At 38.2% G+C, this 26,364-nt stretch overlaps 1 protein-coding gene across 1 annotated transcript; it reads right to left on the bottom strand.

Annotated features, from left to right (window-relative positions):
• Window positions 1-1,502: 1,502 nt before the first annotated feature.
• On the bottom strand, window positions 1,503-25,453 carry dnaaf10 (dynein axonemal assembly factor 10). Its single transcript, XM_051648564.1, has 8 exons — window positions 24,901-25,453; window positions 7,789-7,889; window positions 7,564-7,694; window positions 7,314-7,415; window positions 6,642-6,757; window positions 6,100-6,234; window positions 4,798-4,895; window positions 1,503-2,076 (listed from the first exon to the last, which is right to left on the bottom strand). The coding sequence occupies exons 1-8, from the start codon at window positions 25,084-25,086 to the stop codon at window positions 1,869-1,871; spliced, it is 1,077 nt and encodes a 358-aa protein (XP_051504524.1). The 5' UTR covers window positions 25,087-25,453; the 3' UTR covers window positions 1,503-1,868.
• Window positions 25,454-26,364: the final 911 nt, after the last annotated feature.

Here is a 26,364-nt window from a genome sequence, read left to right as displayed (position 1 = left end):
TCCAGTGTTTGGTAGACTGCTTTAGAAATGTAATCTGGTACTTATTGCAAATTGGAATCAGTAATCTTTTAGATTACACTTTTAGGTCATCTAATCAGATTTTTTTGGATTATTTGTTGCATGTTGACTAAGTAATCAAAAATGAAAATCCAGATTTTATGTGTATTAAGTACTAATTTACACTCCCTTCATTAAACATTAGTAAACATAAAATCAAACAACAATTTGCTATTTGTCGGTCCCTGAGTGAATGCAATCAATACGTAATCCATAAAAAGTAACGCAGTATCGCACGCATTTAAAAACATATTAGTACAAATACTTGATTCTTATAATCTAAGTACATAATTCAGATTACATGTAGTCTATTACTACCCAACACTGTTTTCCCATAGCTGACAAACTTCCCTAAAAATCCCATATACTTCCATTGAAATTATCTGACTATGATTCCCGCTTTCAAGCCACATCCACCAATGAGACCTTCAGCCTGTTCTGACTTAGTATTCTTAATTTTTTTAACAGGTCAGACTTTCGTTTTGCCTGTCGCTAACAATCAAATTCCAAAAAATCCCAGACTTTCATCTATTTTATTTTATTAATTTTTTTAACAGTCTGTTTTTCAATCAACCAACCAACCAAATCGCTTTTCTTAAATTTTTTATTTTTTTTTACTCTTTTCAAAATTCCAGATAAGGATTGGTCAAGGGAACATCTTCCTTTCTAGTTGAGTAATACGGATCATTGCATTTGAGGGGAAGTTCATGACCAAACTCCTGAGGACAGTTTACGCTAGAATTTGACAAATCGGTGGATAATGAGGAGCTGCAGGACTTTTTCAAATTCAAGTGCTGGATAAGATTTTTCAGTGAGGGAATGTACTTTTGATTCTGATTCATATTGCTGCTTATTACCATGTTAAATAACCACAGTATTTATTATGGTAGTCCTTATGTTTTATCTTTATATATTATTAAATCCATTTGAACATTTAAGACAAAGTGAAACGCTGTTTAACTTTTGTAATCGGACACATTCCTAAGCCAAACAGGATATTCAACAAGTACTATATGTAGGACGGAATTTCATATCCATCTGGAATTGACTGCATCATGAAAAGTGGATGCTACAAAAATAGAATGGAGCAGGTGGTTGGAGGGGAGGGGTTGAAAAGCAAATAGAATCTGTTACGTCCAAAAAGGATAGTGTTTTTTTGGAGCAGGTTATTCAATTTAATATAAGATTATGAAGACAAACATTTTGTTTTACTTGGAAAAACATCCACTGATAAATCGTGCACAATGAGACCAGGAACGTGCATTAAGAAAGTAAATAGGATCAATTTTCATTTCAAGATGAATTTAAAATCCTGGTTATAATACAGGTTCTGATTGCAGCAAGTTATTACGTTGCTTGGCAACCGGAAACACCCAAAAAAAAAAAAAAAATTTAAAAAAAAAAAAAAAAAGATTACTATTATATTAAATAAATTACTATTAATATTAAATTCAACTATTTATTGAACATTGATGTCTTTATCATATTGTTGTTTACACAGTTTTGTGTCATGCCTGAAAACACCCCTCAACCATGGTATAAATCACTGTAACGTACTGCCTTATTGCTTTATTCATTAGGTTAAGTTTGGTTATTTAAAGCATATCAACTTGACTTTCACCACAAAAGGCACAAATGCAGTTAATATTGCAAAGAATTATAACACATTTTTAAAAGAACTCCATATAGCACATATGAACTTAAGACTTAATACATTCATGTATAAACTTAGTCAACCAATATTCCAATTTGTTTGGGAATAGTAGAAAAGTTCTGCAACCTTGTACTGTAGGGCAGTAACTACTTTCCACTCAGACTGTGTTAAGTTTGGTCACGATAAGGACTCGCACAGACTGGTCAAACGAAGAGCAAACACAAAGTCCCTGTTTGTCAGGGCTCCAGTCCAGACTGGAAATGGGTTGTGTGGACACAGTGACATTCTGCAGGAGGTTAACAGTCCCAGCGACGCCCATGTCCAAATCATCTGCACCCTTTTTACTCCTTTGGGCTGGATACTCACTAGAAAATTTGAAAAACAATGCTCAGTCGAACATGGCAAAATAAATAACTCTTTAAATGTTCAAGAAATTAACCATGGTTTACACACTTTGAATTTGAACGACTTTTCATCATGATTACTGGATGAGAAAGGAATGTATACAGTCATCGCAAAAAATACATAAATAAATAAAACCCCAGACAGGGTGATCAGGACTTGTATCACCCTGAATCGTGAAGGTTGCCTGGGACACCGGTCAGATACATAGTTAGCAGTCATTATACAACTATCCTTGACTATTCTGATTGGTCATTCAGGCATTGAGCAGAGTATTCTAGAGAGTCTTGTAATAAGGCATTTCATTCAATCATTTAAAAAAAATTAAATTTGTGTGTGTGTTGGAAAGGCATCTGAAAAAAGTCGATTTTCAATTAAATTAAACATGGCAGACAGGAAAGTATGGCCGACCATGGCATAATGGGATCATTGTCCTCGGCATGACCCAAGGAATGTAAAAAGACTAGTCTCATGAACAAAACAAATGAAAAGATACAAGGAATTTGAAACATTAAGTTATAATTTTTTACCACTAGGTGGCGCTGACCATAAACTTCTCGGGTAACTTTAGGGCATGGTGCGATGACACAGACCAAGTTTTGTAATGATGCAATAATGCATTCGTAAAATAAATTTTACAACAAAATTCAAAATGGCCGATGCCCAATATTGCAGGCAGAGGAGCATTATTTGACTAGGTGGCGCTGTGTGAAACTGCTCAGGTACCCTCAGGTCATATTGGCTATGGTATTTACCAAGTTTCATTTCAATATGCCAAAGTGTTGCCAATATATAGCTTCACGACATCTTTGATGAGCTCGCCGTCAGCTTTTGATAACTTTTTGTCAAGAGTGTACCTTGATGATAAAATACAAATACATGCCAGATTTTGTGCGAATTGGACATTTGGCCTAAGAGATTAGAGAAATACGTTTTTGAGATTTTTGTTTTTTTGGAATAATTAATACAAAAATCTCTCCAATAAGACTCTGAATGGACAGACTAATCAATTAAATGTTTTAGATCAAAGCAAAACTAGAAAAAAAATACAGTGGCAATAAAAAGTATGTGAACCCTTTGGAATTAGCTGGTTTTCTGCATTAATTGGTCATAAAATGTGATCTCATCTTCATCAAAGTCACAAGTATAGACAAACACAATGTGCTTAAGCTAACAACACACAAACAATTACAATCTTTTTACGCCTTTATTGATCAAATCCCATTAAACATTCAAGTGCTGTGTAAAAAGTGAACCCTTGGATTTAATAACTGGTCGATCCTCCTTTGGCAGCAATAACCTCAACCAAGTGTTTCCGGTAGCTGCAGATTAGACCTGCAGAAGGAACGTTCAGAAGGAATTTTGGATCATTCTTCCTTACAGATCTGCTTCAGCTCAGTAATATTCGTAGGATATCTGGTGTGAACGGCTCTCTTGAGGTCATTCAACAGCATCTCTATTGGGTTAAGGTCTGGGCTCTGACTGGGCCACTCCAAAAGGTGGATTGTCTTATTTGGAAGCCATTCTGTAGTGGATTTACTTCAATGTTTAGGGTCATTGACCTGCTGCATCAGCCAACTTCTACTGAACTTCACTGGCGCACAGCCACCCTGACATTATCCTGTAGGATAATACTTCACCGTTGGAATAATGTTTTCATGTTGGTTTGTGATGCCCTTTTTACGCCAAACTTAGTGCTGTGTGTTCTTCCCAAACAAATCAAAAAAACTTTTTCCCAGTAGTGTTGTGGAGTTTCAAGGTGGTCTTTGGCAAACTTCAGGTGCGCAGCAATATTTTTTTGTTGGAAAGCAGTGTCTTCTTTCGTGATGTCCTGCCATGGAAACCATACATGTTTTCCTTATAGTAGACTCATGAATAGAGATGTTAACCAGTTCCAATGATTCCTTCAAGTCTTTAGCTGTCACTCTAAGGTTCTTTTTTACCTCATTGAGCATTCTGTGGTGTGCCCTTTGGCTGTGGCTGGATGGCCACATCCAGGGAGAGTAGCCACAAAACTAAATAGTCTTGATTTATATACAATGTGTGTAATGGTGGACAGATGAATATTTAAGCTCTTTGAGATAACTTTGTAACCCTTTCCAGCTTTATGCAAAGCAACAGTTCTTGATCGTAGGTCTTCTGAGATCTCTTTTGCGAAGCATGGTCCACATCAGCAGATCTTGTAAATAGCAAACTCAAAATGTTTAAGTGTTTTTTATAAGTCAAAGTAGATCTAAACCACACCTCCAATCTCATTTCATTAACTGGATGCCAGGTTTGCCAACTCCTGACTCTAATTAGCTTTTGTTGACATCTTTAGCTTAGTGGGTTCATATCATTTTTCCAACCTACACTGTGAATGTTTGAATAATGTATTCAATATGTACAAGAACAATACAATACTTTGTGTGTTATTAGTTAAAACATATTGTGTTTGTTCATTATTGTAACTTAGATGATCAAACCAGATTTTAAGACAAATTTATACATAAATGCAGGTAATTCCAAAGGGTTCACATTTTCTTGCCACTGTATCTCTAGTAATCACCAAATAAATGTCTATTTAAATTACTTTTCCATGCCTGTATATCACAATTTGATATATGAAAAACCTAATATTTCCAGGTTTTCCATAACTGTGGAATCTCTGATTAACTGCAGTTTACATATGAGAAATCACTTACTATTTCCATAAGTGCAGATTACCCGCTCCGCCAGCTGTCATGAAAATGTCACGATTTTGAGGCAAATGCCTCACTTGCCATACTGTAGACTTATGAGCCTAAAATACAAAAAGCAAATATCTAAAACTCTCAAATTGATAAGAGTAATAGGGGTGTAATGGTTTATCATGGCACGATGCATCGTGGTTAAAAATGTGACGATGCGCATCATGGACAATGGACGTTTTTTTTCGCGTTCTATCCAATAAACGCGACGTCCAGCGCCTACGTAACGTGGGCATACACATGGAAATCGCTTCATTGGTCACAAGGAGGTCTAAAATACGATTGCACACTAGCAGCCACAGGTGTTGTACTTGTACCATGAGTTTGGCTGAAAGTGAAACCAGGAGCGGGAGTGAGAAGCACCTTTTCAGCACGAGGGATTGAATGTCCGTTTGAAGTGCAAGAGTGATCTGCTCTGACTGTTCGAGAGAAAATTAAAGTTTACAGAGGTTTAATGAGAGTGCCATATTAATCTACTATATATAATGCAGAATATTGTGTATAATAATGCTATGGGGGAATATAATCCTAATGTCAAATGTCATGTCATCAATTAGAATTCATCAGTAAATTATTATTATTTAACTGGATAAACATGCACTTCCATTAAATATGTATTTTTAGAAGAATATTTAGATGAAATCAGAGGCAAGACTATTTTAGAAAAATAACATTTGATTTTAAAATATTTTTGTAATCAGTGACAGTGTGTAAGCAGCATATGTATCGAACTTAATTCCGTATTTTCAGTAAGTAGAATTATTAGCTAATATTTCCATTTGGTGTCACCATTGCCCTGGTCTGGGCTGTTATTTAGCACTTTTAAGAACAGTACTTTTAGCTAAATTTTTAGGGAAACTGTTTTGCATATGACTATAAAGTAATAATAATAATAATTAAAAAAAAAACTTTCAATCTTAACTTCTTGATTCAGGCTTAGTTTAAAGAATCGTGAACCGAACCGAATCGTGAGATGAGTGAACCGTACACCCCTAAAGAGTAACTATCAGGGTAATATTTAGCAAGATACACATCTTTTTTTTTTTTTTACAGCAAGTGCACAGAATATTGATTCTGTTAAATGATTATTTTGGGTTTCCCTATCAACATATAAAATAAACAGTATAATAAATTATTCAACAGGAATTATGCAACAGGAAAAAAAAAAATCACTAAGTATACCACTCCAGTAAAACAAAAATACCATTCACACATTTTCCACCCATGTAAGCTAAACTCATCAGCAGACTGGCACACCTTTTCAGACACTGAAGCAAAGCCACTGGTGGGATGCTGAGTCCTCATGTCAAACACATGAAATTTCCCTTCTAAAGATGTTGCCACAAGTTTGTTCATGTTGATGTCTTTTCTGTCAAATTCAAGAGAGCATACCTGTCACAGAAAAAAAAAAAAAGTGTCAAATTAGTTTTCATCCTGTTCTGCAGTTTGGTAGGACCAAACGCATCTGGTGTTGCATTGCAACAGCACTAGTTTGTCTACACGGGAAGCATCCAAGCTGCACATCACAGAATGTTGTAAGTTGAAAGTTAATAATGCTAAAACTTTGTTTACATACAGTTAGAATATGTATTAAATTAATTTAATTTCTGTAACACCTAAAAAAAAATACAGTAACAGGGCATACGTAAACCGAAGGCAATGATTTAGTTGATGCATCACAATGAATGCGCACCTCACATCCAGTGTAGACAGAGTCATTATTTACATTACTGTATTTAATATTTGTGAAGCAGCAACATTAATAAAATCAACACATCCAAGGTGAATATCCCACTTACACCATTTTTGATATTCGTTTCCCATCGTAGAGACATATTTCTGAGATCAAATAGCTTGATGTCACCATTATCATATCCAGCACACACACAGCGGTCTTGGTCGTTGAACGCATGGCCTTGAAATAAAACAAGGCAATCTGCAATTAGTCGCTTGTCATTTTCCCAAATCAAATGCATTGACAGGATAATGTTTACCTTGCTCTTTCTTTGTTTTAGTGTTTCTTACACTACAAAAGCACAGTACAACATATATGACAAATGCCAGAATCAAGAAAAATGGCAATATAACTAATAATAATACTAATTACTATTACTAAGTATTAATACCTGCAGTAAAATATTCTAGGATTATCAAAACATTTCAGTGAGATTAAATGATAAATACAGTTTCTTAAAAAACTCACAACTAGCACTATATAGTCAATAAAATATTGAAGAGCAGAGCATAAAAAGATAAATATATATACTGTATGTACTACAGATCTTTCCATGACTAAGATTTTATTAAATTCCATGACTTTTCCAGGCTTGGAAATCACAATTGTAAAATTCCCTAATATTCCCATGTTTTCCACAACCATGTGAACCCTGAATGAGAGCAAAACATGTCAAATTAAATATTATTCCAAGTTTGACTGAGAGATGTTTAATTTGAGTGATGTAAATACACACCGAATGCAACAGTCCAGCAATCTCTCTTGGTTTCTCCCTCCATTGGCTCCATGTTTGCCACAGGTGTGTCTTTCTGCCTGGAGTCCCACACCTTAACAGTACCTGTCATAATCGGCACACACAGACACAAACATCAGGGCCAATAATATGTTAAGACTAAACATTTGAAGTGTCAATGGTAGTTTCCAATGCACAAGTAATGATAAAGTGTTAAGGTTTTCAAAAGCGATTTTGTGATAAGACTAGTTACCATCTCTACTTCCAGTAACGATCTCAGGGGCCCCGTCTCCGATGCCCAGCCCTCCCACTCCATCAATGCTGTTTATGATCTCCTTGTGCGCTTTCGCAGAGTACACTGGACAGTCAGGTACTTCAAGATTCCTGCAAAGCCAAATTCCAATCTCAGATCGCACATTTCTGGAACTGTTTAGGGTTGGATGGTAAACATGTAAATGGGGAAAAACATTAATCCTACCAAACATTCAGACTGCCATCGAAGTCTCCTGTTGCCAAATGCCTCTGCTGGAGAGATGTGGCTCCAAATGTTCCACATTTGATTGGCTTGGCTTTTTCTATCTGAAATATACATATATACATTAAAATAATTAAATCAAACTGCAAAATTGATTAAAAAGACTAACAATTCTAGTTAAAGCAAGGTATTAAAAAGGATAGTTCACCTAAATGAAAATTCTGTCATTATTTACTCACGCCTATGTGCTTCTATTTTTTTCCATGGAAAATAAAAGGAGAATTTTTTAGAATCTTAATAAGTGCCATAAAAGTTGTACATATGTATGCTACACACACAGGAAATGCCGCATATAGAGCCAGATTTCTGCCAAAAGTAAACAAATAGAAATTTCTGCAAACACACACAATCCGCTTTGCAAAGTAAAACTCGACTCTCAAACAAACCGAAAGCGATTTGCAAATACAAAGGGCCATTTGAGAGAAAATGAAGAGTAGTTATCCAGTACTAACGACTTAACAAATATATGCGCTGTGTTTTACAAATAAATAAATGCGTTTCATTTGAGGCTACATTATATTTCACAAATAAATACAATCTATTCTACAAATTCTACCGGATTGTCAAACAAATACAAAATCCGATGTGAACAAATACATACCACTTGTGAGTCACGTGACTTTTGGCACAATTTTCTCAAACACAGTCCTGATTTTCTCACAAATGGTCTGAGCCACATCCTTTTTTAAAACAGTAGATGATGCAGTGCTGCCACACACTTTCACTCAGTTTTGTCGTTACTTCATATTACATGGTAAACGACTTATTTTCTAGTAAAAATGAGATCCTTTCTGGTAATAACAAAATATGTCATTAATAACAATATTTTCTAGTAAAAATATATATATATTTATCCGTAAAAAAATTTCTGATCAGGTAAATACGAGTAATTTTCTACTAATAACGAGATAAAAATGACCTACATGAATCTCGTTTGTAGTCATTATAGCATAGTTAATTTGACTGATCTATTTATACTTTATCCTCACTTTTAACCATAAAGACATTTTAATACCTTTATGCCTAAAGCTGTTTCCCGGTAACATCGCAATTAATGCTTTAAAGATCATTTTACATCGCAGGCTACATTATTTTACGATAAGCAGTGCTTAGACCTGAAACCAGAGGATCAATGAATGAATGAAGTGTCTTAATATGGAGATTTGTAGTTCAATACAATGCTGAGGCCTGTTGTTAAATACAGTATCTGATACAGTTCTACTCAGCAGTCATTGAGTCTGTCCTCTGCACTTCAATAACTGTCTGGTTTGGTTCAGCTATGAAATCAGACATCAGAAGACTACAAAGGACAGTTTGGACTGCTGAGAGGATTACTGGTTGCCCCCTGCCCCCCTTCAAGAACTGTACACTTCCAGAGTGAGGAAAAAGGCTGGAAAAATCACTCAGGACCCCACTCACCCAGCCCACTACCTTTTTGAACTGTTGCCTTCTGGACGGCACTACAGAGCACTGAACACCAGAACCGTCAGGCACAGGAAAAGTTTTTTCCCTCAGGCTATCCATCTCATGAACAGTTAAAACTGCCTCATTGAGCAATAATTATATGCAATACACAGCTTAGTCTATTTATATTTATCCAACATATCCTACCTCTTCTGCCATTACATTCCCTTGCTTCTGTATATAACAGATTTGTGTTTGTACATACGCATATATATATATACACACACACACACTCAAAAGTTTTGAAACACTCATTCTTGATTATAATTTTTCCTCACATTTTAGAATAAAGTCATCAAAACTATATTTTTGTCTACAAAACTCATTTCAAACATTTTAGCATACGCCTTCAGATCAAAAGATTTTTAAGATCATGAGAAACATTTCAGTCAAGTGTTTCATAACTTTTGACCGGTAGTGTCTCTCAGTGTCTCTCTCTCTCTCTCTCTCTCTCTCTCTCTCACACACACACAAGTTTGGAATAATGTACAGATTTTGCTCTTATGGAACGAAATTGGAACTTTTATTCACCAAAGTTGCATTCAACTGATCACAATGTAAAGTCAGGACATTAATAATGTGAAAAATTACTATTACAAATTGAAAAAAATGTTCAGAACTTCTTAAACTACTTCAAAGTTCTCATCAAAAACTCCTCCATGTGCAGCAATGACAGCTTTGCAGATCCTTGGCATTCTAGCTGTCAGTTTGTCCAGATACTCAGGTGACATTTCACCCCACACTTCCTGTAGCACTTGCCATAGATGTGGCTGACTTGCACCCCTGAGTCTTCTCTTTACTGTTGTACATGAAACTGGTGTTGAGCAGGTAGAATTCAATGAAGTTGTCAGCTGACGACATGTGAGGCGTCTATTTCTTAAACTAGAGATTCCGATGTACTTATCCTCTTGTTTAGTTGTACATCTGGCCTTCCACATCTCTTTCTGTCCTTGTTAGAGCCAGTTGTCACTTTGTCATTATGGGGTATTGTTTGTAGAACTTTGAGGAAAATAATGAATTTAATCCATTTTGGAATAAGGCTGTAACATAACAAAATGTGGAAAAAGTGAAGCGCCGTGAATACTTTCCGGATGCACTGTAATGCATTTATCTCGGGCCACTTTAATAAATTCCTAAGAAGCTGAGCATCTGGGGGCCTGGGTAGCTCAGCAAGTAAAGACGCTGACTACCACCCCTGGAGTCGCAAGTTCAAATCCAGGGCATGCTGAGTGACTCCAGCCAGGTCTCCTAAGCAACCAAATTGGCCCAGTTGCTAGGGAGGGTACAGTCACATGGGGTAACCTCCCCGTGGTCGCTATAATGTGGTTCTCGCTCTTGGCGGGGCGTGTGGTGAGCTGTGCATGGATGCCGCAGAGAACAGCGTGAAGTCTCCAAACGCGCTATGTCCCCGCGGTAACACGCTCAACAAGCCACGTGATAAGATGCGTGGATTGACGGTCTTTGACGCGAAGGCAACTGAGATTCGTCCTCTGCCACCCCGACTGAGGCAAGTCACTACGCCACCACGAGGACTTAGAGCGCATTGGGAATTTGGCATTCCAAATTGGGGAGAAAAAAAAAGGAAGCTGAGCACAGTACTTCTGAAACCTGTTCTTCTCAAAGCCATAATTGTTTCCCTTGTTAAATAAATGTTCAATAACTTTAATACGCGTGTAGACAAGATTACATGCCATTTCCACATTTGCCAGCATTTTCACATAATTTTTCGTGTTGATGAGACAAACTCCTGGACATATTGACGAAAATGTTTTGTGTATCTTTAATATTTGTAAAACAAAGCGCATATGTTTGTTAAAGCTAGGGTGTGTAATCCAGAGAGGCTAGCAGTTAGCAAGCTAGCTCTGAAAGCATTGAGCCCGCCCCCGCTTCAGAGGTGTCTCCAAAGCCACGCCTCCTCAATCACACATGAACACACACACGAGCTAAATACTTAATTACATTAACAAAACATAAAAAAAATAAAATAAAAAAAATCAAACCATGTAATTACCTGTCCAAAAGAAAAACAGCAACCATGGCATAACTTTTCACAGTTGCCTCCAGCGTGGAAAATAAACACCAATGTTAATTCTGCTTTTAGCACGCTCTTGATCCAGACGTTTTTCGTTGTAGAAGTTTCTAACAGGGTCTTTCTTTTCTTGATTCCTTTTACTGGTGGTTCAGGAGGAACAAAGTAGCTGCGGTTCGCCTTCCATTCTCATGCTCGCTCTGGACAGCATCAAGGAACCCGTGCTGATGACGTGTGATTGTCTGCGCGAACAAGTTGCATGGCGGTATGCAAATATAGATTGACAGACAGGAAGGACATCCTATCATTACATTCGGACAGAATGCAATGATTGGTTGATCATTTTTTAGTCCTGCCCCTTCCACAGAAGACATATATATACAGGTGCATCTCAATAAATTAGAATGTCGTGGAAAAGTTCATTTATTTCAGTAATTCAACTCAAATTGTGAAACTCGTGTATTAAATAAATTCAATGCACACAGACTGAAGTAGTTTAAGTCTTTGGTTCTTTTAATTGTGATGATTTTGGCTCACATTTAACAAAAACCCACCAATTCACTATCTCAAAAAATTGGAATATGGTGACATGCCAATCAGCTAATCAACTCAAAACACCTGCAAAGGTTTCCTGAGCCTTCAAAATGGTCTCTCAGTTTGGTTCACTAGGCTACACAATCATGGGGAAGACTGCTGATCTGACAGTTGTCCAGAAGACAATCATTGACACCCTTCACAAGGAAAGTAAGCCACAAACATTCATTGCCAAAGAAGCTGGCTGTTCACAGAGTGCTGTATCCAAGCATGTTAACAGAAAGTTGAGTGGAAGGAAAAAGTGTGGAAGAAAAAGATGCACAACCGAGAGAACTGCAGCCTTATGAGGATTGTCAAGCAAAATCGATTCAAGAATTTGGGTGAACTTCACAAGGAATGGACTGAGGCTGGGGTCAAGGCATCAAGAGCCACCACACACAGACATGTCAAGGAATTTGGATACAGTTGTCGTATTCCTCTTGTTAAGCCACTCCTGAACCACAGACAACGTCAGAGGCGTCTTACCTGGACTAAGGAGAAGAAGAACTGGACTGTTGCCCAGTGGTCCAAAGTCCTCTTTTGAGATGAGAGCAAGTTTTGTATTTCATTTGGAAACCAAGGTCCTAGAGTCTGGAGGAAGGGTGGAGAAGCTCATAGCCCAAGTTGCTTGAAGTCCAGTGTTAAGTTTCCACAGTCTGTGATGATTTGGGGTGCAATGTCATCTGCTGGTGTTGGTCCATTGTGTTTTTGGAAAACCAAAGTCACTGCACCCGTTTACCAAGAAATTTTGGAGCACTTCATGCTTCCTTCTGCTGACCAGCTTTTTAAAGATGCTGATTTCATTTTCCAGCAGGATTTGGCACCTGCCCACACTGCCAAAAGCACCAAAAGTTGGTTAAATGACCATGGTGTTGGTGTGCTTGACTGGCCAGCAAACTCACCAGACCTGAACCCCATAGAGAATCTATGGGGTATTGTCAAGAGGAAAATGAGAAACAAGAGACCAAAAAATGCAGATGAGCTGAAGGCCACCGTCAAAGAAACCTGGGCTTCCATACCACCTCAGCAGTGCCACAAACTGATCACCTCCATGCCACGCCGAATTGAGGCAGTAATTAAAGCAAAAGGAGCCCCTACCAAGTATTGATTACATATACAGTAAATGAACATACTTTCCAGAAGGCCAACAATTCACTAAATTCACTTATGGTGTATTCTAATTTTTTGAGATAGTGAATTGGTGGGTTTTTGTTAAATGTGAGCCAAAATCATCATAATTAAAAGAACCAAAGACTTAAACTACTTCAGTCTGTGTGCACTGAATTTATTTAATACACGAGTTTCACAATTTGAGTTGAATTACTGAAATAAATGAACTTTTCCATGACATTCTAATTTACTGAGATGCACCTGTATATTTTTTTACATTTAGACCACTTAAATTATTATTATTTTTTTTCTCCCAATTTGGAATGGCCAATTCCCAATGTGCTTTTAAGTCCTCGTGGTCATGTAGTGATTCACTTCAGTCCGGGTGGCGGAGGACAAATCCCAGTTGCCTCCACGTCTGAGATCGTCAACCCATGCATCTTATCACGTGTCTTGTTGAGCGCGTTGCCACGGAGACATAGTGTGTGTGGAGGCTTCACGCCATCCATGCTCAACTCACCACGCGCCCCACCGAGAACGAACCACATTATAGCGATCATGAGGAGGTTACCCAATGTGACTCTACCATCCCTAGCAACCGGGCCAATGGCTGGAGTCACTCAGCACACCCTGGGATTCAAACTAGCGAACTCCAGGGGTGGTAGCCAGCGTGACCACTTAAATTATTGATTGCTATCAGGATGTGAAGAGACTTTCAACCAGTATAACAAAAAATGTTTCTGGAAAATTTTGCTTTAAGCCAATAGTACTGTACAACTACTCTTCATTTTCTCTCAAATGCCTGTTACTGTTCAATTCCAGGGACAAAAACATTGAATAGACGCAGCGGTTAGTCTCCACCTCACCCATCCGCTGCATCTTAGGTATGAATTGGCCAGCATTTCAGTAATTATTGAGAAATTTGTGTGGATGGGTCCTGCGCTAGTATAATTCAGTGTGGGATTTGTACAGCGCTGGCTGGGGATGCGGTGCCTGGGCCGTCGACCTCAGCTCCAGGTCAGGGAAACCCAGAGGGAAGTGAGGGCTCCACCTTGTCCATGGAGGATTTCCTTCTGGAGCAGACAAGAGATGAGTCTCTCAGGCACGCCTTTGACAAAGTGAGAGTAATTGATGGTTAACAGATTCAGCCCAGCATTGCGCTCTCCTACCTCTACTTTTTAATTATTAAAGTCAGATCGTATCGGGTGACGCAGGACACCCAAACAAAAGAAAATACAACATAGTTGTTAATTCCGAAATTATTATAGTCATCATAATCATTATAATCCGATGGCGGGACATTTAGGGCAAGATAAGACATTGAACTGTCTCATGGCCCGTTTCTACATTCATGGGGATGTACGCAGGTGGTGTGCTGCATGTCGCGAATGTCAGTTGGTGAATCCTTCGGCCACTCCAAAAGCGTCATTGTGCCCTCTTTCATTGATTGATGTCCCCTTCGAAAGAATTGGCATGGACCTCGTCAGGCCATTAGAACAGACAGCACAGGCACTTTGTATTAGTCTTGGTGGATTATGCAATGCGATACACCTGAAACAGTGCCCCTGCGCTACATTTCAGCACGCAGTGTTGCAGAGGCACTCTTTAAAATTTTCTCCCGAGCTGGGATCCCGAAAGAGATCCTAACTGATCAGGGCACCTCGTTTAGGTCACGTACACTCCGCGAACTTTATGAACTACTGTGGATTAATTCGATCCGCACCAGTGTTTACCATCCTCAGACAGATGGCCTGATCAATTTTCAGGTTAAATGAAGGGATAGAGGTGGAGCACGTCAGATTTACCAGCTCAATCTCCTAAAACCGTGGAGAGAGAGAGGCGGTCCCTGTGACTTTGGCAATGGTGGTTCCAGAAATGGTTGGAGCTCGGACTAGAGGTTAACTTAAAAGCCACCGATCGAGTCACCCCGGTCACTTGCGGAGACCACCTCTCACCGTCACAAGTCACGGAGGTTGCAAGGAGAATTCTCCGATGTGTTCTCGCCTCTTCCCGGTCATACGAATCTCATAGAGCACCATATCGAAACAACCCCAGGGGTAGTGGTAAGCAGTCATCCCTACCAATTACCTGAACACAAAAAACAGTGGTTTGGGAAGAATTAAGTCATGCTAGATATGGGGGTAATAGAAGAATCCCACAGTGACTGGGCCAGCCCGGTGGTGCTGGTTCCGAAGAGTGACGGCTTGTCCTGGTTCTATGTGGATTATAGAAAAGTCAATGTGGTGTCTAAATTCGACACGTACCCATGCCTCGCATTGACAAACTGCTCAGTTAGGTGCGGCTCACTTTTATTAGAGAGGGCTATTGGCAGACCCCCTTGACTCCTATGTCCCGAGAAAAAACTGCCTTCTCCACTCCGTTTGGCTTATACGTTTCAGTGCCTTATGGACAGAGTCCTCAGACCACACTCTGCGTACACCGCAGGCCAGATGGCTCCCCAGCCTGAGACGGACGATGGGGGTATGTGGTGGTGGGGGCATGGTTAGGTGCTGGTTTGTGAATGGAGAGCGAGATCAGAAGATGAGAACGGTAAGGATCATCACCTGGCAATGACTGTCTAACAGCTGTTTGTCATTACAGTGAGAGTGGAGACGGGCTTTAAAAGCGAGCCAGACGCCAGGCAGGAGGAGAGTTGCACGCAGCAGTGTGTTGATGTGTGATCATCATTTCTTTACGCTGAAAAGCATTATTTGAGTTTTGTGAAGCACTGAAAAGTGTGCGAAAATAAAGACCCTTTTGAGTTGGATCTCGCCGTCTCCCGCTTCCTCCTTTCCCCTAACTAGTTTAGGATACCTCTCCAGCACTCTTTAAACAATTTAGGAGCTGAGACCAAATCTTAACACTTATGAACCTTTATGAATCACACTTATTCTTAAGTCTAGGAATAAAAGTAAAATTACGTCAATCTTAAAATTGACAGACTTAAGACAAAAATTTTACTCTAAGTGGCTTTATACATACAGCCTCAGATTACAAGTATTTTTTATTAAGTTAATTATGTTTAAGTACATTACTTGGGTTACACATTTCTAAAATACTATTATTCATGTAGAATTTAAAACATTAATTATGTTCATATGTACTAGGGCTGCATGATATGGAGGAAAAATGTGATATGCGATAAGTTGTTGGAAAATGCGATATTCGATTCGATTATCCTATGATGACGTCATCAGTGCGAGCAGAACCCCCTCGTGGGGACAAAGAGGAATGACTTCAAGTGACAATCCATTAATTGAAAATCATTTGATCTATCCACACAGATCCACAGCAGCTAATAATATGTTTGGGTTTGCATACCGGCGCCTGGTCTTATTATCTGCACACACACACGTGCAGAGTGAAAGCACAGGACAGCGCCAGTTACAGCTTCATATGCACAAATTGTGCCACGCTCCATTATTTGAGTCTGTGCCTATGCACACTGCAGGCACACACACCAAGTGACACTCACGCCCCCAGTCTATATTCTGCTATCTGCGTGGCCTTGAACGTTGCTGTTTTAAAATATCTGTACTGTATTAAATATCATTCCGTTATCGCAAGCCCTTGCGATATGCATATCATGATATAATGTAAATGTACAATATTTCAAAAAATTTGATATTTCTTACAGTGCTGTTATGTAAGTCTCTGCATTTCTGTGACAGCTGAAGGGCGTACGTCCCTTAAAGGAATAGTTCACCCAAAAATGAAAATTTGCTGAATTTACTCACCCTCAGGCCATCCAAGATGTATCTAAGTTTCTTTCTTAATCAAAACAGAATTTAAGATTTCTAGGATTTCATTTCAGGCCTCCTCCTCTAAACAATGCAAGTGAATGTCCTCCATTTTTTGACGGTCCAAAATGCATATTTAGGGTGCATCAAAATAATCCACACGACTCCAGTCGACAAATAAATTTCTTCTGAATCCAAATGATTGATTATTTTTAGAAACAAAACACTACTTATATACACTTTTTAACTACAAATGTTCACTTCCGTACATCTCTGTGACGTGCGCTCACGAGAGGGATGACGTGCGCTCATGAGAGGGATGACGTAAGCTCGTTGGTAAGGTCACGTGTCACGTGGAGGAGGAGTCAGGAAGCGCATCATTGTTTACATTGTTTTTTTTTAATTAGTATTATTTGGAAATTAAAAAAAAACATTTATATTCTTTTGAAATTGTTTTGGACTGTTTTGGTTTGTGAATGGCACAAGTTTCTCTTGTAAACAATGACGCGCTTCCTGCCTCCTCCACGTGACGCGTGACCTTAATCAATCGTTTGCGTTCAGAAGAACTTTATTTGTCGACTGGAGTCGTGTGGATTATTTTGATGCACCCTAAATATGCATTTTGGACCGTCAAAAAATGGAGGACATTCACTTGCATTGTTTAGAGGAGGAGGCCTGAAATTAAATCCTAGAAATCTTAAATTCTGTTTTGATGAAGAAAGAAACTCAGATACATCTTGGATGGCCTGAGGGTGAGTAAATTATCAGCAAATTTTAATTTTTGGGTGAACTATTCATTTAAGTCATTGTTGGGTAAAAACATGTGGTGCTGAGTGTATGACTTGCGTGTGACAATGAACAAGCAGGAAATCTAGACATTATTTTGAATTTGTTAAGCAAAAAACTAAAACAAAACACTTTTCAGTGAAAAGTGTTTTAGAAAATAACAAACGTAATTAGTAATGTGATTCATTTTTCAATGAAGTAAACAGTAATGTGATTAAAATGTTTATAGAATTTATTAGTAATTTGGGGTGGATTACATTTTGAGTAACTTAACCAACACTTCTTATGTCACACGTGAACCAATGGCGTTTTGGCGTTAATAGCTGCTTTTCCACTATTGGGCCAGTGCGAGCCAGGGCTATCAACTGGTCAGCTGGGGCCAATTGCCTCGGACTTCGAGCCAAGAGACCAAAATCGATCTGCATTCCCACCATCAGGCCAATAGCCCCGCAACGCTGCCCTAAAACCCGCCCTTAATACGCCGCCCTGGTGCCAACATCACACACTCCACCCATTTCACAAGCAAGAGAGAAACTCAAGCTGAGGTATCAGACTCTGGAGACTAGCTAGTGTTTGAAAGGAACTGTATTGGCAATCCCCCTCCCCCCCCCGAACCTGTACCGTTGTGCACTGGATACACAACTTGGCAAGTTCGGCTACAATATACTTACTCACGTCTTTGTTTTGGCCGATGCCATCGATCTGACATTGCACATTTTTATCAGTCCAAATATTCAGAAGAGCCCTGATTTCGTCTGCTGACCAGTACTGACGATTCTCCATTCTCCGTTGATCTGTTGAGGCCAGCTGGTAGCTAGATATGAAAAATTGGGAAATGAGTATCTTGGTGCTGAAACCTCTGACCTGACTCAGAGAAACTCTGCCTTTGACACTGACCCCGCCTCAATCCCCAGTTGGCCTTCTTTGGCCCAAGGGTAATTGGTGGGCCAGGGTGTTTGGGCACTGGCAACGCAGAAACCGAGACAAGGCACAATGAAGCCCCAGAAGTGACAGTGGGAACGCAACTGGCATGTACTAGCACACCCTCATTTGGCCCGAGAGTGGAAAGGCGGCTAATGATGACAAACCTGGTGCGAAGTGATCTATTTGGTTTTTGTTTTGTTTTTTTATCTGCACGTGATTGCAGTGATTTCATAGTTTCAGTAGATGGGAAGATTTTTAGGGAATAATGACTTAAAATTTAATCCTGTTCCTCACACAATGCTATCATATGGTTTCAGAAGACCTGGAATATAGTGCACAAGACATTTCTTGGTCTTTCTTGGATTTTGACAGCCATGGCCACCACTAACAGTCGTTGTATGAAAAAGAGCTGGATAAAGCTTCTACAAAATGTCAAATTTTTTGGATAAAATAACAGCATACGACATGAGGGTGGGTAAACAATAAATGAACTGACATTTGTGTGTAAACTAATCCTTTAAAAGGTACTAGAAACAATTTCATACATTTTGCTTGAACTTCCACCAGAATTAGACCTCCCTCATTGCTTCAGCCACACACCTCTGTTAAAAACCTGCCCTCCAATGACATGTCAGCCAACTAATGAGAGTCAATCCGAATGGGCAAAATGACTGACACACAGAGAGACTTTCTGATTGGCTAAGAAGGTGCGGGCCGCTTTCCCAACTCATTTGGTTGTTGCTCACCAAGAGGGCTATGATTTCTCAGGACACCATTTTTTTTTAGTGATATCTGTCAGTTAATAATAGGGACATTTTATGAATAATTTGGAGGTTTTTTTTGAGAAAACATCAAGACAAATCTACAGATTCTGAAAAGGACAAAACAGGAACGGTTCTTGGGTTGAAGTAGGTGGACATAATGGACGACTCTTCGGATGGTGGTAATCAAGATATGAGTTCCAAGAAGTATAATATAATAAAAGGAAATAACATGAGTGATGAGTCTGAATATGAGCAAAGGTATACAAGTAAAATCAGGGATACAGGGAAAAGGGTGATGAGAAATAGTGATAAAAGTTATGATCACATTTGTCAAACAAGCAAAACAATACATGCATCCTGTTAAATTATCAAAAGCGATAGTAAAAGAAATAGGATCAGTGAAAGGGGCAACATGTCTGAGCAATGGAAGAGTCTTGATTAAGTGTAAAGATGAAAATCAGAGAGCAAAGGTTCTAAAACTAAAATCACTGGCTGGTGGTACAATAAGCTGTGCTGGAGTAGATGTGAAGAAGCGTGGGGTGATTTCAGGAGTGCCCTTAAATGTAACTATGGAAGAAATAAAAGGAAACTTGACTGGAGGCAAAGTTGCTTTGGCTAAAAGATTGATGACATGGAAAGATAAGGAAAAGTGTGATAGTCTTTCTGTGTTGATACTCTTTGAAGACAGCAATTTACCAGTAAAGGTGAAGCTAGGTTTCATCAGTCATGTGGTATGGGAATATGTACCCCCTCCTTTGCTTTGTTATAAATGTCAGCATATAAGACATACTGCTGCTGTTTGCAAAGGGGAAATGCGTTGTGCAAAATGTGGAGGAGAGCATGAATATGGGAAATGTCAGGAAGGAGCTGAGATAAAATGCTGCAACTGTGGGGGAGAGCACAGCACTGCATATGCAGGATGTCCAGTACAACAGCAGGCTCGTGAAATCCAGAAGGTAAAGTCCACCCAGAATTTAACATATGCAGAAGCAGCTCGCAGAATAAAACATGTAGAAGAAACAAGAGTACAAAATGGACAGGCGCAAACCTCTCAGACTAATGAGCCAATGACACAGCTGAACTTGTTAAAGAATGACTCAACTGACAATATTAACATGAGCAAAACTGATTTTGTGGCATTTAGCTGTGCAGTGGTGAATGGCACTGCGCAGGTAGAAAAAAGATCTGACAAAATAAAAATTGTGGTAGAATGTGCAAACAAATTCTTGAACTGCATTGATATATCAGCAGAGCAAGTTCACAAGATATTAAAATCTAAAGAAGGGAAAACAGAAGGAAGTATAACAGCAAGCTATGATGCATCTCAATGTAGTGATATATAACATTATCATGTCTTTCCTGTTGCTTCATTGGAATGCCAGAGGCTTAAATCGCTAATGGACAGGAGTTTAAAAAACATATTGCAGATATGAATACATTTCATGATATCATCTGTATACAAGAAACATGGTTATGCAAGTCATTGGACTTTAGACTGAATGGCTATGAGACAATAAGGAAAGACAGGATTAATGGTAGAGGTGGAGGATGTGCGACATTCATAAAAGAAAATGTGATAGATATGCAAAGAATGAAAGTAATGCAGAGTGAATATGTATAGAAGTAATTGGTACACAGGGGGTAATCAGATTATTAAATTTCTATAATCCATGTTCAGAATTAACAGTAGATATCCTGAAAAGTGCCATTGGAGAAATGTCAAACAAAATTATTATATGTGGTGATATGAATGCTCACAATAGTATTTGGGGTAGCATGAATACAGATAAAAATAGAGAAATAATAGAAGAATTCATGGAAGAGAACTATTTAGTGTGTCTAAATGATGGCAATCCAACAAGAATAGACATAACAGTCATGTTTGGATATCACAATAGTTTCAGCATCACTAGCTGGTAAATGTATATGGTCAGTATCTAAGGATAATATAGGAAGTGATCATTTTCCAGTGACCTGTGAAATTCAAAATAAGATTCAACTACAAAAATGTAATTATGGTGTAAAATGGACATATAAGAAAGCAGATTGGGAAAATTTCAAATTTTATGTGAAGAACAATTCGATAATCTGTCAGTAGAGGGTAATGTTGATGATAGGTATGGTAAAGTAATGAAGGACATTTATTTTGCAGCCTCTCAGTCTATCCCACTATTAAGTGATACAGGTACAAGAAAGAATGTGCCATGGTGGTCAGAGGAATGCTCGACAGCAATCAGAGAAAGGAATAAAGCATTTCAGATTTTAAAAAGAACACACCCCAGAAGCAGTCATAGATTATCAAAGGAAAAGAGCTTATGTTAAAAAGGTTATTAAAAGTACAAAAAGGACAGCATGGAAAAACTTCAGCAATACAATAGGGAGGGAAACCGAAATAAACGTAGTCTGGCATATGATAAAGATGATGAATGGAATTGACAGCTTCAAAAAGATACCTGTAATGGAGGAAAATGGGAAGGTAGCTATTACAAATAAAGACAAGGCTACAATGTTGGCTCAAACATTTGCTAAAGCTCATAGCATTGAGAATTTAGATGATACATTCTTAGCAAGATGACAACAAATTAAGAATATATACGGAAATACTTGCAAGAAAAAGCAAGATTTTAATAGTAGTTTGGATGACAAGTTTAATTATTTTGAGTTAAAATCAGCTATTAATAACTCAAAGAATACAACACCAGGTAAAGATATGATAAGTTATAAAATCTTAAAGAAATTATCATCAAAAGCATTAAAAACATTATTGGACTTATATAATTATATATGGAATGTGGGCATCCTTCCTAAGCAATGGAAAACTGCAATTGTGCTCCCTCTAGCTAAGCCTGGGAAAGATATAACAAAACCTAGTAGTCATAGACCCATCGCTCTTACCTCTACGCTATGTAAAGTAATGGAAAAAATGATTGTGAGGTGACTGAATTACACCTTGGAGAAAAGGGAAGTGTTATCAACGTTTCAAAGTGGTTTTAGGAAAAGTAGGTCAACAGTACATCCTTTGGTATTGTTTGAAAATGAAGTTAAAAAAGCTTTTGTAATGAAAGAATACATGATTGCAGTCTTCTTTGACATAGAAAAGGCTTATGACACTTTGTGGAGGGAAGGTTTGCTAATTAAACTGAATAAAATTGGAATAGGTGGCAAATTTTATAACTGGGTTTTAGACTTTTTATTCAAACACACTTTCCAGTTTAAAATTTGAACTATCAGCTTCTTATAACATTCTAAATGGAACTCTGCAGGGTAGTGCAATTAGCCCAATATTGTTTCATTTAATGATTAATGAAGTTTTTGATAAAGTTAAAAAACCAGGAATAGGACTAACTCTTTATGCAGATGACGGAGCATTATGGAAGAGAGGCCGTAATATTAAAAATGTAGTTAAAGTCATACAGGAGTCAATTAAAGAAGTGGAGGAATGGTCACTGGATTGGGGTCTAAAGTTTTCAGTCTCAAAAACACAATATGTTATTCACAAAGAACAAGAGGACTGAACATTTAGATCTGAAGTTGTATGATCAAACATTGGAAAGAGTACCCGTTTTTAAATATCTTGGTTTATGGTTTGATGAAAAATTAACATAGAAATTGCATTTAAGTAAAATTGAATCAAAGTGTAAAAAGATCATAAATTGCATGCGTACGGTTGCTAGTCACAATTGGGGAGCTAGTCGTAGTGCATTGTTGTGCATGTATCAAGCATTGATTCGTTCTTGCTTTGATTATGGATGCATGGTATACGGGTCGGCAACCAAGTCTTTACTGAAAAAAACTAGATGTTATTCAATCCAGAGCATTAAGAATATGTTGTGGAGCAGTTAAAACATCCCCTGTAGATGCAATTGGGGTAGAAATGGGAGAGATGCCTCTAGATCTTAGAAGGGAAAATCTGGCTGTGACATACTGGGTGAATCTTCAACAATCAATGAATAATCATCTTACTCGCAAAGTATAGGAGGAGTGCTGGGAATATTCATATGATGGAGGACATAGTTTTGGATGGAAGAGTAGAATGTGGGCTAAGGAATGTGGCATGGACAATAAGATCTTCTGTCCTAATGTGCCGCTTACTGATGCTCCACCATGGAGAGTCCCTGAACCGCTGGTAGATTTGAGCTTACTAGACAAGTCCAAAGAAGAATACATTTGAAACGAGGTTAATGCTTTTTTAAATAACAAATTTCATTCAATTTTACAAATATTTGCAGATGGTTCTAAGGAACCTGTCAGTCAAAAGGTTGGAATAGGTTAATATGTTCCGAAATTGAAAATACAAATTAGTTTGAAACTGCCCGATGAGTTATCTGTGTACACTGCAGAGTTAACTGCTATAATAATAGGACTACAGTGGGTTGAACAAGTCAGACCAAACAAAGTAGTGATATGCTCAGATTCTTCTTCAGCTTTAAAGTATAATACATGCAAGATCAAACAGAGAAGATTTATTAATGGAAGTATATTTATCATTATACAGACTGAAAGAGGCTGGAATAGTGGTGTATTTCTGTTGGGGAATCTGGTAATGAAGTTGTTGATAAACTAGCAAAAAAAAAGCACTAGACAAGAGGGAGGTGGATGTTAAAGTACCTATGGGAAAAAAGGAGGCAAAATCGATTTTAAAGAAAAAGTTAATGAATAAGTGGCAAATTAGATGGGACAGTAGTAACAGGGAGATGGTGTTATAGTATTACACAGACAGTAGGGAGGATAAATTGCCAGGGAGGAAATAGAAAAGAAGTATTGCTGTCTAGATTAAGACTGGGACTTACAGGGTTGTAATCAACACTGGCACTTATGGGTTTGCATGAAAATGGATTATGCGATGTGTGTGGTGTATATGAAAATGTATGTCATGTGCTGTTTATGTGTAGTAAATATAATATATATCGTGATATATTATTTGGTCACTTTAAGAATGGGGAGGACAGAATGTAGTACGAGGATATTTTAGGTAAAGGTTTAATGGACAGACAGGTATACAGAGCACTAATAAATGTATATATGACTCAGGTCTAGGGTCTAGAATATAATATGTGTGGATGGAAATACTCTACCTAATCTGGAGCATGAAGAGCTAATTGTGAATGTTAGAGGAGCTGAACACGCAGCGCTAGCATGAGCATGCACTCTGATTGGTCCACGGATTGGGAAGGAGTATGAAACATCCATACAGATTTTAAACTTCAGACTCATCACCCATGCAAGTTTAATTTGCCATCCAGTACAGTTGGTGGCGATAATGCTCCTAAAGAGTTGATCGCCATTACACAAGAAGAAGAAGAAGAATTTGGAGCGCCATTAAAAATGAATATTTTATTGTAACTGTTACAAAGATTAGCCCCATTAAAAACAAAGAGTGCTTTGCTCTATGGGCAAGTACAATTACTTCGTGAAACAAACGTTAACGTTTTATTGAAGGTTTATGAATTGTATAATGTGTCTTCAGAACAGTTTTGATAATTATATGATAAAAATGGTTGCTATTTATGAAGAAGGGGGCATATAATGTGTCCAGCTCAAATAACTTCATACCGCTTCACTGTCGCCATGACAACCACGAGCTTTCTAGAAACTAGCTAATCGAGCTTGCGAATAAATGCAGATCAATCTTCATTTGGTTTATGTCAAGATAAACAGTGCAAACCTCTTTGACAAGCTGCAGCTCCCCGTGTTGGATCTCGTAGATCTGCATGACTCCTGTTCCTCTGGCGAAGTTCCCCATACAAACACACTTTGCGCTGCAGGGAATCCATTTGCTCTCAAACACAGTGTAGTTCAAACTCTTCTGGATGTGCGCGATGATTTGTGGCTTTTCGAGTGTTGTTGACATGTTTTTCAGATGCAAAGAATATTAAAAATCCGATCAGTTTACAAACAATACAAGAGATTTCGGTCGTTCGTGTGTTTCTTCTTCTTTTAGATTGCTTGGCAGTTGGCAAACCAGCTTGCATTTGCATTACCGCCACCTACCGGACTGGAGTGTGGAACAGTAGATTAGCAGGCAAAGAAAAAAGAAAAAGACTCAATTATTTCTAAGAGCCCCGTTTCCTTCAGATACTCAATTAGGTAACTGTATATTCCCCATGATGCCTCTCCCATGAGCTTAGATTTTTTTAAATACTGATATTAGTTCTTTCCTTTCCTCCTCATATTCCCTACATTCCAGCAGCATATGCTGAACAGATTCAGGGTGACCATCTTCTATGTGTTTCTTTCTGCTTCTTCTGAGGTTTATAGGCAGTTGGCAAACCAGCTTTTGGTGTATTATCGCCACCAACTGGACAGGAGTGTGGAGTGCCGGAAGGAAGAAGAAAGGGGAAAAAACTATAATTATTTTTTTTCATGATCTATTCATTATTTATTATGTGTGTATGGTATTTAAGTCCTGCTATATAAACCTGTTACTCTGATATAATTTAATAATGTAAATTATTTCCCTTGTCCTGGACCATTTACAAGAAGACTTTGCATTGTGATGTTCACTACAACCATAGTTTGAAATGGATACAGCATTACTCAAATGCAATAGTTTTCAGTTATCCATGCCATTAATTCACAATCAGCCAGGATTAATTTTATCCCTGGGTGAAAGTGTCTAATAACAGGACAGTTACTGAGATTAAGCGAGTAGTATTCAGCTGATCATGATTCTAAAATGGCAGCCCCCGTAAGGGGACCCTCTTCATGTAGAATAAAACAGCTTTTTTAAGGTTACTGATATGACTGGAGTTTTCATCTTATGTGAGTGCTCATGATTTTATACATACATTTCAAAATGACAATTAATTTCTCTAGAAGTAAAACTTTTTAAATGAGGGAAAATTACTGGGTGCACCTTTAAGTTTAGATCTTACATTTTCATATGCTGTACAGCGAAGGAGCACATACTCAACTGTCTCTACTTGGCTCCAATATATGCATTGTCCTGTTTTATGTTTCCCTGTTACAAATAATTAATTATTTAGACCAGAGCGCACTAGTCTGAGATGAATGATAATTGTATCCTCTTTTTGTTTATTATAAACTATCCTCCCTGTACTAACTTGTTCATAGTAGTGCCATCTTTGTCTGTGAGTCTGTGAGAGAAAGACTTAGACTTCTTATACCT

This window comes from Myxocyprinus asiaticus, chromosome 21 (genome assembly GCF_019703515.2).
Source record: "Myxocyprinus asiaticus isolate MX2 ecotype Aquarium Trade chromosome 21, UBuf_Myxa_2, whole genome shotgun sequence".
In the NCBI taxonomy this organism is placed as follows: domain Eukaryota; kingdom Metazoa; phylum Chordata; class Actinopteri; order Cypriniformes; family Catostomidae; genus Myxocyprinus; species Myxocyprinus asiaticus.
The sequence above is the reverse complement of the archived record's forward strand: the minus strand, read 5'-3'. Positions and strand labels throughout refer to the sequence as shown.

Bases quoted from the DNA above. Each gene is read 5' to 3' on its own strand.
- dnaaf10 (XM_051648564.1), bottom strand. From the start codon at position 25,086: ATGTCAACAACACTCGAAAAGCCACAAATCATCGCGCACATCCAGAAG. The intron at 6,758-7,313 runs GTGTGTATTTAC...TTTTATTTCAAG, and splicing joins TTGCTGGACTGTTGCATTCG to GCCATGCGTTCAACGACCAA. The intron at 4,896-6,099 runs GTGTGCCAGTCT...TTTGTATTTTAG, and splicing joins TTGCTTCAGTGTCTGAAAAG to GCTCATAAGTCTACAGTATG.